Here is a 13,714-nt window from a genome sequence, read left to right on the forward strand (position 1 = left end):
AGCGGTAACAGGGCCGGTTAAAAGCAAACATACCGGTAAAAGTCACTTCCTCGGCACATATATTTCACTGGTGTCACTCATACCTTTTCTGCTCCAGTGCCCCATTGCGCCCGTTCGGAAAAAATGCGCAAATTATTTTCAAGATATTATTTTCAAGAAATTATTTTCTTAGCGCGTGCTAACGCGTACAATATTGATTGTGAATATTTATTTGAGAGGTCGATGCTTAAGTCACAGAGTTGGCACAGTCTTGGGGGAAGTGGAATTCTGAAGTTCAAAATATGTGAGTGTTCTTGCGTGACCAAAGTCTAAAAGTATTGAGTTGGTGTGCATTCCCATATAGCACAAAAATAGGTGTCTGGAGTATTTTTAGTGCATTGCGTGCGTATGTTAGATGAAGAGGACCCCATTTTATGTATAATGTATTGAGTCAAGTGTGTTCTGTGGAGCACTTTGTATTGTATAAGCTCTAAATTCGGATATTTTGTCATCCTAAGTGTTACATATCTGCATCTAGCAAGTACAGTCAGCAGACATATTGTAAAAAGGTCTTCTTCCCATTTAGTGTTTGGTAAGTGCATTGATTTTGTACATGAGATTCATTTCACAAAACTCCCAATAATTTTCTGGGAGGGTGGGACCTTTACCTGGTTTTAGTAGTAGTTTGATTGTAGCTCTGTTCATATGGCTATTAAGTGGACCTTTTATCTTTTATCTCCTTCACTGTTCTGAAAAATATAAGCACCTAGTACTGGCAAGAAATGTTTAATAAATTCGACCAAAATTCCATCTCGGCCAGAAGCTCTTCCTGACTCCATATTTCTTTTAATGCACTTTTAAACTAATTCTGTGGTGGTTAACAGGGTGTCATTCCTGTTCTTAGTTTCTGTATTTAATAGAGGAATTTAAAAAAAAGTTTCAATAACTTTTTGGTCTGGGTTGTTCGAAGATGCATATCAGCTGCTACGACTATAAAACATTTCATTTATTTCTAGTGTGACTGAGTACACTTGCTGTTTAAATGTTGAATTGCTCTAATTAATGATTTGTCTTTTTTTACATTGAAGTTGGTTTGCAAGAAATTTGTCTAATTTTTCATTCCAAAAAGTTGGTGTGTTTTGTTATTGGATGAATTCTGTTGCTTTTTTTATGATGTTTACTAATTGACGGTTTGACTTTTGGAGTTGGTTTCTGAGTGTTTCTGTTGGATTTATTGCATACTATTGCATACATACTTGTTACATAAGAGGTATAATTTTTTCCTCAGTCATATTTTGGAATTTTAGCTCAATGGTTAGAGCATTGGTTTGGTGAACCAGGGGTCGTGAGTTCGTATCTCACTGGGGCCTCTACTCCCCAAGAGGGGTTGCGTCAGGAAGGGCATCCGGCGTAAAAACTGTGCCAAACAAATATGAGCGTTCATCTGAGATGTTACGCCGTGGCAACCCCTAACGGGACAAGCCGAAAGAAACTCTCAGTTCTGTTTTTCTCTTGTACTTGTTGTAGTTAGATAAGATTCAACCTCTCATTACAGATTTCCCGGTTTGATTAGGGAGTCATTGAATTTCAATGTTCATTGTTGTCCAGTGCTCTCCTCACAAATAAATCAATGTCCAGGACCTTAAAGATGCGTTAAAGTGCCCTGTTGGTGGGGGTACCTGATTTTACTCAGTGTTTTGATGGAGAGAAATGCATGTGTGATCAGTGAAGATGACTGGATGTACTTTGGAGGGTTTTTCAATGAACTACCAAACTGTTTGAGAGGGGGGAAAACATTCTTTAAAAAAAATGGGATACCAAAGGGGGACAAAAACTTTTTTCCTTCTGTTACAATTTAAAAAAAAAAAAAAAAACATTTAGACCTGATAGTGGGTGTAACCATTATTAATGCCAAATAATTAGAACAGTTAGTTCTTTGGTCTTGGGCGCAAGAAGGACCTCTGGACCTTATTACTGTATGTCATCTCATTGTCTCCAGAGATGTGATGCATCATGGTGGTCTGCAAATTTAATTACAGGGTTGTCAGCAGTTTCCTCCAACCTTCATTGTGCCAAGAGAGCAATTTTTACATTTGAAAAAAAATCCCACGGGACACCACCAACCAAAACACCAAAACAATGTTTATTTTCTCTCAATTTACTCACAAATGGACTAACTCAGTGTGAAATTGCTGCTGTTCCTGGTGGGAGACGGCAGTGTCGACTTCTGCGACAATGGCATCCTCTGTCGATCTGGGAGTTCTGTGTGCTAACTCATGTCAGTTGATTATAGGTAGGAGACAGAACATGATGTGACATTGAGCCGGTGGGTCAAAACACTTGAGATTAATTGATATCAGTCGTCACTGAGGCTGCTGATGCTGTATTTTTTTCAGCTTGTGGAGCAGGACGACAGTAGCCAACTTCAGGCACAGTGGGATGAGGGTCTGGATCAGTAATTCATTAAATCTCTTAAAGACTGGCCTGCACATTCTTAAAGGTCAAGTGTCATCCCTATAAACATTCTAAAATTGATATTGTAATGAAGAATACATATAACATTATTCACTTCAATGTCTATACGAAAAAATAAATATGAGCGGAGAGTGCGTCATCCAGGCACAAAGTTGCGGAAGTCATTCGACATCCAAGTGGTCACCATATTGGCTGCATCTCCTGTCTGTGACGTCACCCCGGACATTCGCCATGAAAAAAAACTGTGGGAGACAAACACGCCCCTTCTGACCTGGAAGCTCTTTTCGGAGAAGAGAACATCTCACAACCCGGTGAAGTTACCGGGGCAATATTACCCTATTGTTTCGAGCCATATTTACATGATATGCGGATCAGGGCCAAACCGGGGAGCCGACACGGCAGCCGTCTGACGTGCACATTGACACATTTAGCATTCCTGTCATATGTACGCGGATCTTTTGTTACGTTATGAGAGATGAAATACGTGGTCCGCCCCAAACGGATTTTTTTTAATAGCTGTATACACACCTACCTGTCGTTTGGGACCCACGAAGCTCTCGTCCTTTGCACCCGTGCAATCCATTTTTCACCACAAACCGGTTCTCTTATGAATTTATGTAGGGTAAATCCATCCTCTCGAGTGTTCGAGGAATATCCAGCAATGCAACAAGAAGGAAAAACAAGCTACCATCCCGCAGGTAAAACTAATAGAAACAAACGAGTCCGCTGGAGGGCGCTGCTTCCCCGTATGTCACTTCCTGCTTCTTCTCAAAAACAAATCCCTCTAAAGGATTTTCATGGCAGGAGTTACAAAAAGCCATGTACGTCAAAATCATGTTTTGTGGTGGAAAAAAACCCATGGGTCCATACCGGCTGCCGTTTTTTCATTCATAACATACTAAAAATCATTCATTTCATGACACTTGACCTTTAAGACATGCCCATTCAATCCATCTGGAGAAAACTATTGTTATGAAAGCGCTCTCAAATTGTTTTTGCCCTGTTTGTCTAGACACATAACCAATAAAGCTTTGTTATTAGTGGATTAATAGCTTTAATCAGGCGTGAGCATACACCAGAGTTTTGTTTTATAGATTCTGGCGAAGCAGACACCATCCGTATTAAACCAACATGCAGTTTGTGGGTGATTTTTACAGGCGGAGCTCGAAATCCAGTTTGCCCTGGAGCGTGAGGAGCAGGTCCAGCGGACTGCCATGCTGGAGCAGGAGAGACGTGACAGGGAGCTTGCCATGAGGATTGCTCAGAGCGAGGCCGAGCTGATCACTGAAGATTTTCAGCTGGACCCCAGTCTGCGCAGGTATGAGATGTCCAATTTTCAAGATGGGTAAAATAATGCACACGGTTGCATTCATTTTACAATGACGTGAATGAACAAGCATCAACGCCCACATGGAAGCGGCTGTCTGGCGGATTTGCATGCAAGTGTAACTCCTTTTCTCCTTTATATCACTCAGTCCTCTCAGTGATGAGCCGTTTTCGGATCTTCCTATCTCTGCATCCTCAGCCAAGGCCATGTAAGAGCTCAGCAAAACTTCGTAGTGGTGCAAAAATTCATAGTTCCGTGCATGCCTGCTTTGAGTAGATCAGCAAAGCAAAGCCCATGTCACCAAACCCACAGTTACATATCAAATGCAACAATAGAGTTTTTGATTAGCTAGAATCACTGGTTGGGCCGTTCCAATCAAACCACAATTTACTCTCCGTGTTTGCACCGTTTTCTTTTTTTGCTCACACATTGATGTTTGGGCATCACATCCAGAAGATTGATTAGAGCTACTCAGTATGGGCGCCAGTTGGGTGCTTTTATTTCAATTGATTCGCATCTTAATTCTTCATGAATCCATGATGGTTGCATTCAAAAAGGTGACTGTGTTCTTTTTGCTCTGTTTCTTTTGAAAAATACATTCATTTTTCCACAGCCTTATACCTGCTCACAAATGATGCTTTTCAATAGGCACACCTAGATATCACACCGTAGTATTTATCAGAATCATCTCTATTTTGCAAAGTTTGTCAAAAACACAATTTGTCTTCGGTAGTTGGAGCCGCTCTGGTACAACAACAGACAGGCAATTGGCAGAGAATATTTTGGAGACATAGTCATTGAAAATAACAGTCACTGAGCAATAAAAGGTTGCTAGTAATCGGTTATAACGTTACATTTTTTTGGGACAATTGTGTAAGAAGATGCAGAGTCCTCTGACAATTATAGCAGTTTAAATGACTAATTAAGCAATAGAGCTCGTGCACCTACGTCATAAAATCACGGGACTTTTGTTAACCTCGCCATATTTCCGATCAAGCTAAGCATTGCTCAATGCTAAGTCGGTTGGAGACGACACGGAAATATGTCTTGTAGGACGACACCAAGAGTCTTGTGCGATACCGTCAAACATTTAGAAGGTGAAAATAAACGACGGTACGTGGAAAAATTTGATAACTCTGCATAGAGGACCCGTATTTAATGCCGAAATTGATGTTTTCGCCGATAAGAAATTGGACTGTTAATTTGCTTCTGCTTGTCTTGGACAACTTTATATACACATGGATCTAGTTAGTAAGTAGTGGAGATTTAGAGGGAAAATTTTGAAAGCGTATAAAAGTCTAGACGCATATGAATACTTTTGCTGGCTCTGTTCTCATCAGGAATAAATCCCACATTAGTGACAGTTTTGACGGCTTGTGAACACGGAAGTGTGTTCGGCGACATGTTAACCTTTGCCGGAATCCACCGATCTTTTCAATTCGTATTCAATACAAATACCAACATTTAAATAAATGAACCCTGGTTTTACACAAACTCACATTCATTAATTATGATTGGAAAAAAAAAAAAAGACGACGGAGTCATCTCCATGGAACCTCTGGAAATCTCTGCGACAACACGCATTGTTCACAAATGAGCCAACTTGGCATTATAAATACTTTTTGGTCATGTGAGATTTGAGAAGAATAACTCCTACCTGAAATAAAGCGATCGCTACACAGGTCTGTGTGTGTTTTGGTTGGGCACCATCCATCATGTTTAATTCCCGAAATCCATCAATCTTTTCTGGTCTTTTTAGCTGGTATTCCATTGAATCTTTGAATATCTTTCTCATCTGTTGTGACTACCAACAGTACAACAGGTCTCCGGTGTTGTAAATATTCTCCTCCAGTTCAATGTCTGCCACAATGTCGAGCAGCTCTTCTTGACCGGAAATATGGCACCGTGAAAACGGTGACATCACGTGCACGAGCTCTATAGTCCGGTTCACTGACCATTGTGTAATGGACGCTGTGACTTCAAGAAATGTATGCACTCTAAAGTGTACTGCAGTAATCTGGGACAATGTTGATTGTGCAAGTGGTGCAGATGCTACTCACCCGCATTGCTCAACAACAGAGCAAATACACTTAACGTTGTGTACGAGTACCTTTTGAGTTAAGAAGTGTGAGGATGCTGGCGTATATGTTGCTGCTTAGCGACCGGTAAAAATACCAACTCAGTCATAGATGGATATACTCTTTTGTTTTGTTTTTTTTTAAGTACTGTAAATATAGTAGTATGTTAAGCCCACACAAAGCCTCCCCTTCTTGTCTAACTTGGACTTCAGTCATCCGCAGTGTCACGCTGGCCAGTTATCAACTCGTGGCTTTGACGCTAGCTATTCCTTCGTTAACATGGTACCCTTAATACAGTATAATGTTTTAATTACACCTTTGAGATATTTTTAATTAGAATCTCTATTTTGCCAAATATATAAAAACACATGGCATTTGTCGATTGGCAGAATACATTTCAGAAATAGAAAGACATTGTGAGAACAGTCACGGAGCAATAAAAGGTTGGTAGTAATCTTGCATTGGCGGAACAATTATTTATAATTTTTGATTGCTTTTGACACTATTTGACAAAGATTGTAATGATAATAATATACAGTGTGTATATTTATATATACAATAATGTAATGTCTGCTAGTCTACGTTTGCATTGTTTGGTAGCGCCTACTTCGAGGGAAGAAACTGGAAGAGCTGGCGATCAGGATGTGGACGGGCCAATAGAATTTTAAGTGTTCTTGTCTTAATTCTGGCAGCGTGCTAGTCCTCAAGGATGATTAGGGGTTACATTTATTATTGTCATTATATTGTTATTGTTATTATTATTATTACTGTATACATATCCATAATGTACAGATTAGAGATGGTGGCACTGAAAAAACAACAGGAAACAGTACTGGAGGTACCAGAAATGAAGATGCTGAGGTTCTCGCTTGGAGTCAAAAGATGGGTTGGGATTAGAAATGAGCTCAATAGAGGGACAGCCAAAGTTGGATGTTTTGGAGACAAGGTCCTCGAGAGTAGACTTCGAGGGTTTGGACATGTCCAGAGGCGAGAGAGTGAGTATATTGGTAAAAGGGTTCTGAGGATGGAGCTGCCAGGCAAGAGCGAGAGGAAGACCAAAGAAAAGGTTGATGGATGTTGTGAGGGAGGACAGGAGGACAGTGGGTGTTTGCCATGACCCATCGATGCAGGAGAAGACCCAAATGCAGGACTCCGGAGACGCAGAGGCAGTTTGGAAAAAGTGTTATTTCGTTCCAAGGTCGGGGATCAGGCAGACAGTCAACTGGAGCAGCTTTAGCCAGGACATCAGGCGTAGAAGGCAGGTCAGCGGGCAAGCAGGGATCGGTACACTGGAGATCAGTCAGGGAGAGCAGCAGTCTCAAGGGTGTCAAGCTTACGGGGTTGGTCGGAGGACAGGCGAAGGTCGCTACACAAGGGTTCAGGATCAGGAAACGAGGACGTGCCGGAACGAGGCATGGATGGCAACGGTCTGGCAAAGCCAGACCATCCGCTGGGTCCTATATATATATATATATATACTGGGGTTAATTATCATGTGCGCCTCCTAATCAACGCACGTGTGTAGGGGACCTGCACAGCCAGGGTTGGGACCAGCAGGACCATGACAGTGTTAGAGAAGAAGATGCACGAGATAGGCTTAGATGGAAAAACATGACACGCTGTGGCGATCCCTAACGGGACAAGCCGAAAAGAAAAGGAGAAGACTGTATACACATCCTGGAATGAGAAAATATCTAACATCCACTGATCCTTAAGATCTGTATGCTGCAATATGACACTCCACAGTCTCCACTTTGCTGCTGGGTTCCATTTTCTTACTCCCCTCAGTTTCCTCGCGTATGAAAACATACACAATCATGGATGTAAAGGAGACTATTGTTCATCTAACGGAAGGAGTGTACCCACAAATATCCCATGTGCTTCCGCATATAGCACAGAAAACTCAAGCACACTTAATTTTACATGCATGCAGTTCACCTACAGTATACCCACTTCTTGGCTTTGCTGGTGTATTCTCACAGAGTCTTATAATTGAACAAAATAATCATTTAGATTCTCTCCGTTCCCTTGCTGCACCAACCAAGCATTTCCTATTAGCAACAGCCCATCGCTTTACTCCCACTGCTCGTTTCCTGCCTGCACAATCCTACTCATCATGCTCTTCCCCGTGTTTCAGATAGAATGATGATGATGACAATGATGTTTTTCACTCTGTTTCACCATTTTAGTCAGCATCAATTATAAGCGGTAATCTGGATGATTAGAGCAGAGATCCTCTTCTCTTAGACATTAGCAGCTGTAAATAGAGGACTTAATTCCTCAGTATTATTGAATTAGCAGCCTCATCACTGCGGGAAAGCTTGGGGATGTGAGCTCAGACCTGCTGTTAACTGTCTGAAGGTCTGTCCCTCCCATTTGATTCATAAATTACGCGACAGAGCGCAATGCCAGCACATCCATGCCGTCGCTGAGCAGGTTGTAAACACACTGAAACAGTCAGCGGGAAAGGTGGGGGCAAATTGCTGCGTCTTCCCCTCCAGCCTATATGCTTGTAATGTGGATTGAAACCCGTGCAAAGGGTTAGATGTATCCTGAGGATTGTATTGATGCAGCAAACATCCACCAAAGAAGCCATGAAATGAATTGAGCATGCCTAAAATGTGTGTTAGCCAACACGTGAAACATTAGTTCCCACTTTGCGGGACGTCTTTATAGCTTCATCGACTGCAGGCACGGGGTGGCTGCCCTCCTGAGGACTTCTGGTAACTGTCCAATGAATCAAGAGGCTGTCAGTAGGGTCCTCAAAGATTTTGGGGTTGGAAAATTCTAAATGACAGTTGACACCGGATTGTTCTTTCTGTTTCATTGAAAACAAATAAAAACGTAGTGTTTGTTGTTACAAGCCCAGAAGTCGAAGCCATTGCTGTGACCACAACAATGACTCACTGCAGCGCCATTGTAGCATTTGTGGTAAAGTACGACTTTATTACCCTGCTAATGTGTCTAGCATTAATTATTGATCCATCTCCTCTTGTACCGCTCGTTCCTGTTAGGGTGGGCAATGAGATATCTAGTCAAAAACATTCATACTCACATTTGACATGGTTTAGGCTCTTCAATTAATCCAAACTGCACGTTTTTGTGATCTAAGAAGAAGCCAGAGCAGCTGGTGAAAACCCACACAATCGAGGGAAAACATTTAAACTCCAACCTGGAAGGCCGGAACCAGAATTTGAATTACAAACCTCTCGATTGTGCGGCAGATGTGCTCACTACATCCTTACCCTGCTGTCCGTCCTATTAATAAGTCCAATCTTAAAGCGGCACACGAATGTTGTAATAGAAAGCAAGTCATCCTGTCTTACTCTCTGTCACTCCCATGCATTTTCATCTAAAAACTGCACTACCACTTATGGTGCCTGAATAAATCCTTAAATATACTTTAAAGTGCTTCGGCTAAAATCATTGCAGAGCTGATGTTTATATCGGTCTTAAAGAATAAGACTCCTGCTTGTGAAATATGTACTTTAGTAACAACCCCACAGCATGAGCTCGTATTTCCTCCACGTCGGGAGACCGACTGTGTCCCTTTTGTGCACTGTCATTGTCTCCATCTGTATGCGTTGTACGCACACCCATCATCACCTGGTCTTTACCCACAGGGGCCCTCAGGTGCAGGCGACCAAAGCCGCCGCCGGAGTGAAAAAGTACGACCTCAGCAAGTGGAAGTACGCTGAGCTGCGAGATGTTATCAACACTTCCTGTGGTGAGGAAACACGGCTCGCTTATTTGTGTGTATCATTTGCCGCACTCATTTCTTTAAAGTATGTAGCGCGGTTGCCAAGAAAGCTGAGCCTGCAGCTGCATGGAGCATGCGGGCAGAGATCTTGCGCCCAGCAAATGAAAAGACCGATCAGTTGGTGCTTCCACAGCTGCTGCTGCTCTTTAGGCTGGCTTTTTTTTTTAATAAGTGGCACAGAAAGGAAGTTATCACCATTATGGAGGACGACGGACCTCTGCCCTTCCGACTCATTCTGAGCCAACTTCTACTTAGTCAGCATGAAGAGCAGATGACTTTCCACTGGCTGCACAGCTTCTGCCTTTATGGGGATACTGTTAAGTTGAGCAACTCGGATACTGGCTGTGAGATCCCAAGGACAATCTGGATCATCTGTGAAAGCCATTTCATGTAATGCTGCTGTTTACATAAATCACTTCTCGAAGGCTAATTCATGCGGGCCCAATATTTTCTCATCCAATATTTTCTCATCATGCGTGAAAAGTTGATTACCTCCACCAAGGGGAATATTTGTGTTCAACTCAAAATTTCGAGCATACGTATCTACCTGCTTTTTTTGTTCTGAGAACTTTCCTGATAAATAATGAATTTTAATTCATGTTTATTCAAGTTCCATCTGATTTGCCCATTTTTCATCAATTCATTCAGCATTCATAGCTTTGTCCGGTATAATCAGATCAATTTGTGTTTTGCTTCTGAAGAATTTCCCCCCTAGAGCAACCCTTGGATTCATTGTCATCCCTTTACATCAGGGGGGCCCAGACTTTTTTACCCCAAGATCTACTTTTCAAGCAGCCAGCCTCTCGCTAACTACGGGGCGGTGACGGTGCTTCCAAACCGTTTTAAGGTTAATGTGATGTTGCCTCCTATATTTAAAATACAGAATTAGCTTTTTCTGCACTGTATTGTCTGTGTTTTCATCCTGGATCAGGCTGTGCCAAGTTGGAATTTTAAAATGACACACCATTCATCCTGCACTTTCTACTTTGGCTTCAGACCAGACCTTTCCCACTCGGAAAAGAGAAAATCTCGGCCAGTTTAACCACACTTTTCTTTGATTATTCACATACTCCGACAGTCATTGCATCATAAAACAACTGCATTTCTTTTTAAACGTTCTCCATTAATATCGAAAGTAAACATAAGCGACATGTATAGCTCGTCTTTGCTCTACATTGCCCAGACTGCATTGCGAACTAAAGCAGCGGTATTGGACGCTGTCATTATAAAACACATTGATGTGCTGCATAAGTACTATTACATTTGTAATTATGAGTGTACGTCTTTAAGAGCGGTGGAGGCGGGGCGGGTGTAAGGTAAAGTAGGTAAAAGAGAGTGTGCCAACAAAGAATATCTGCTAATATCTGCATCAGCGGTGCACAATTGCGCACATGCGCAGTTTAGAGGGAACGTTGGCTGATGTTTTTTTTTTTTTTTTTTTTTTTTTGGCATGCAGTCCCGCTATTGACGCATTGAGCAACCCTGCTTTACATTAACACCAAGTTTTTGTCTGTCAAACGTCATGTTTAAAAGTACAGCTTTTGTAACAGTATAAGACCTCAACTTACGTCAAACGCAGCTATACTTTTTGTCCCTCATGGATTCAGTGACATTCAGAAAGTTCCCTTTGATTCCAGTTTAGATTGATCCATTGAGCAACCTTTATGGTACATAATATACAGTACTGCGCAAAACTCCCTTTGATTAGATGCTCCATTACATTTGCTGCTTAAGCAATTCTTTAATGACCATGTAGAACTAAAATGTCACTCAGTGGAGTGCAGACCCGTTCATTGTCATCAAGCGTTATGTTTATGTTCATTTATCCATCTGTTTGTCGGCTGCTTTCCAGTTTATGATCGATGACTAACTTCATTGTGGAGGCTCAATTCGTCATTCAAAATAATGAACTTTCATACCTTCCTATATTGGCACCTTTATCCAGATGTTCACCAAAGTGCTTTTTTCCTTAGTGGTGCCTATAAAATTTGCATTATCCCACAAGCGAGGTCACCAAGACACACAAGTCGCATGCAGGTCTATAAATATCAGTGAAATTGAACCCCCCTATATTATAAAAATGATTTGAAACATTGTTAATAACGGTTGTGAGAAACAATTTTCATGATCAGTGTCTCTACATAGAAGAATATCATTACTTACGAATAACAAAAGTAAAAGGGATTTGAGCTAATTTGTAAACTCTGGTAACCTTTGGCATTAATCTGTACTTTCAAAAAATGGTAATCCCTGATCTATTTTATGTATAACGGAATATTTTGTTTGGACAGACATTGACCTGTTGGCGGCCTGTAGAGAGGAGTTCCACCGGCGCCTGAAGGTCTACCACGCATGGAAGTCCAAGAATCGGAAACGCAACGATGACGGAAGCGATCAGAGGGCTCCGAAGTCTGTCACTGACTACGGTCGGTTCTGGAAATGTTTCTGTCCATCTTCATTCCAATGCATTTGGATACTTCATGAGCAGGGTTTTCCCCGTTTTCTTCTTTGGCAGAGATTAATGACCTGTCTGTAAATGGGCTGTCTGTGCTTGGGAAAATTCAATTAGTCTCTAAAATACAGCGCCCAGAAAATGCTGCCACCTCCTATGTGCTGAAAAATATTTATTGTAATTAACAAGTAACTGCCGGTCATGCTTTGTCAGGTTCAGCAGACGCTAATGTGACAGTTGACTGCTTTGCTCTTGCGCCACAAGTGAGTGCGCGCAAACGCGCGCTCAAATTGTTTAGCTGCATGAAAGCAGACTGCTGATTTCCATTTTGGCATCTTACATGACAAAAATGTTGATGATTGTTGATGCTGATAATGAAAAGGGACATGTTTGACCCTTTCCTGTTCCTTTTCGCCTGTTTACTATTTTATGATAATTCTCAATTCTCAGGAGACTCTTTTCAGAAGAATTTACTCTTGTATTTATCATTTGTATTAAAAATCCAATCCATCATTTTGAGATCAATTGTACGGTATTTGAAATTATTTCTTCAAAGCTAAATTATCAGGGTCATCAAACCAGTACTGACTATGTTGTTCAGTACCATGCCAACATTTTCATTGTCAACTATAATGAAACGTTAGCTAGCCTAATATTAATCTGTTAGAAAGGACAAAATGCCATTAAAATGACCTTTGATATAATGATACATTTTGGGGGTTATAAGCATCACACATCTAATTTTCTGTCACACAAATAAAAAATACACTTTAACCACGAGTGCAAAGTCCAATGAAACGCGTTTAAAATTTTGATGGCAGGCATATGGTAGTGAGCTAGACTTCACTCAGTCCCTATCGCAAACAGATGGACTCAAAGGCACAATACGAGTCACAGCAAATCCAGAATTTATGTTCCCTTTTTATTTAGTTTAATTCTGGCAAAAACGAGAATTAGAAACTGAGAAACATTCCTCATTTCTGCTCAGGCAGTCGCATGACTGCTCATCATCTCCGACTACCATAAGACTTAAACATTCGCTTGTGAGGTGAAGTGACGGGATCCTCCATGCATCCGTCCATTTTCTGCCGCTTTTCTGGGTCGGGTCACGGTGTATAATACACATATATGTACATAACATTACATAACGGTAGATTATCTACTAAGACTCAATGTCCCCTGCCTCCTCTGGGACGTGAGTAAAGTTCTTTCGGAGGTGGCTGCATGGGAGTTTGCCCAACCATCCTACAAGTGTTTTGTAGACTTGGTGAAGGCATTCGACCGTGTCCCTTGGGAAGTCCTGTAGGGGGTTGTTTGGGAGTATGGGGTACCGAGAGGATCCTTTTGCACTGAATTCGCTGACACTTTGTGCTCTGTGGTTCCATCTCATTGCAGCACAGCAGAACCCAGCCCCCGCCATGATGTCCCAGCACCAAGAAGTGGCCATGAACCGACAGCAGCGCTACTTTCGCATTCCTTTCATCCGACCGGCCGACCAGTACAAGGACCCCCAGAATAAGAAGAAGGGGTGGTGGTATGCCCACTTTGACGGGCCGTGGATCGCCCGGCAGATGGAGCTGCACCCGGACAAACGGCCCATTGTGTTGGTGGCGGGTGAGTCGAGAGTTCATTTTCACTAAAAG

The 13,714-nt window shown here is 41.8% G+C and overlaps 1 protein-coding gene across 2 annotated transcripts in view; it reads left to right on the top strand.

Moving 5' to 3' along the window:
* myo6b (myosin VIb) overlaps window positions 1-13,714 on the top strand; it is a 52,051-nt gene that overhangs the window by 36,819 nt on the left and 1,518 nt on the right. The window contains exons 28-32 of one of the 2 annotated variants that reach the window (XM_061844108.1): window positions 3,612-3,772; window positions 3,930-3,989; window positions 9,483-9,586; window positions 11,911-12,045; window positions 13,467-13,685. In XM_061844108.1, coding sequence (XP_061700092.1) covers window positions 3,612-3,772; window positions 3,930-3,989; window positions 9,483-9,586; window positions 11,911-12,045; window positions 13,467-13,685 — 679 coding nt within the window. The remainder of the gene's footprint in view (window positions 1-3,611; window positions 3,773-3,929; window positions 3,990-9,482; window positions 9,587-11,910; window positions 12,046-13,466; window positions 13,686-13,714) is intronic. The other variant, XM_061844110.1, reaches the window with a different exon arrangement.

This window comes from Syngnathoides biaculeatus, chromosome 15, assembly GCF_019802595.1.
Source record: "Syngnathoides biaculeatus isolate LvHL_M chromosome 15, ASM1980259v1, whole genome shotgun sequence".
In the NCBI taxonomy this organism is placed as follows: Eukaryota; Metazoa; Chordata; class Actinopteri; order Syngnathiformes; family Syngnathidae; genus Syngnathoides; species Syngnathoides biaculeatus.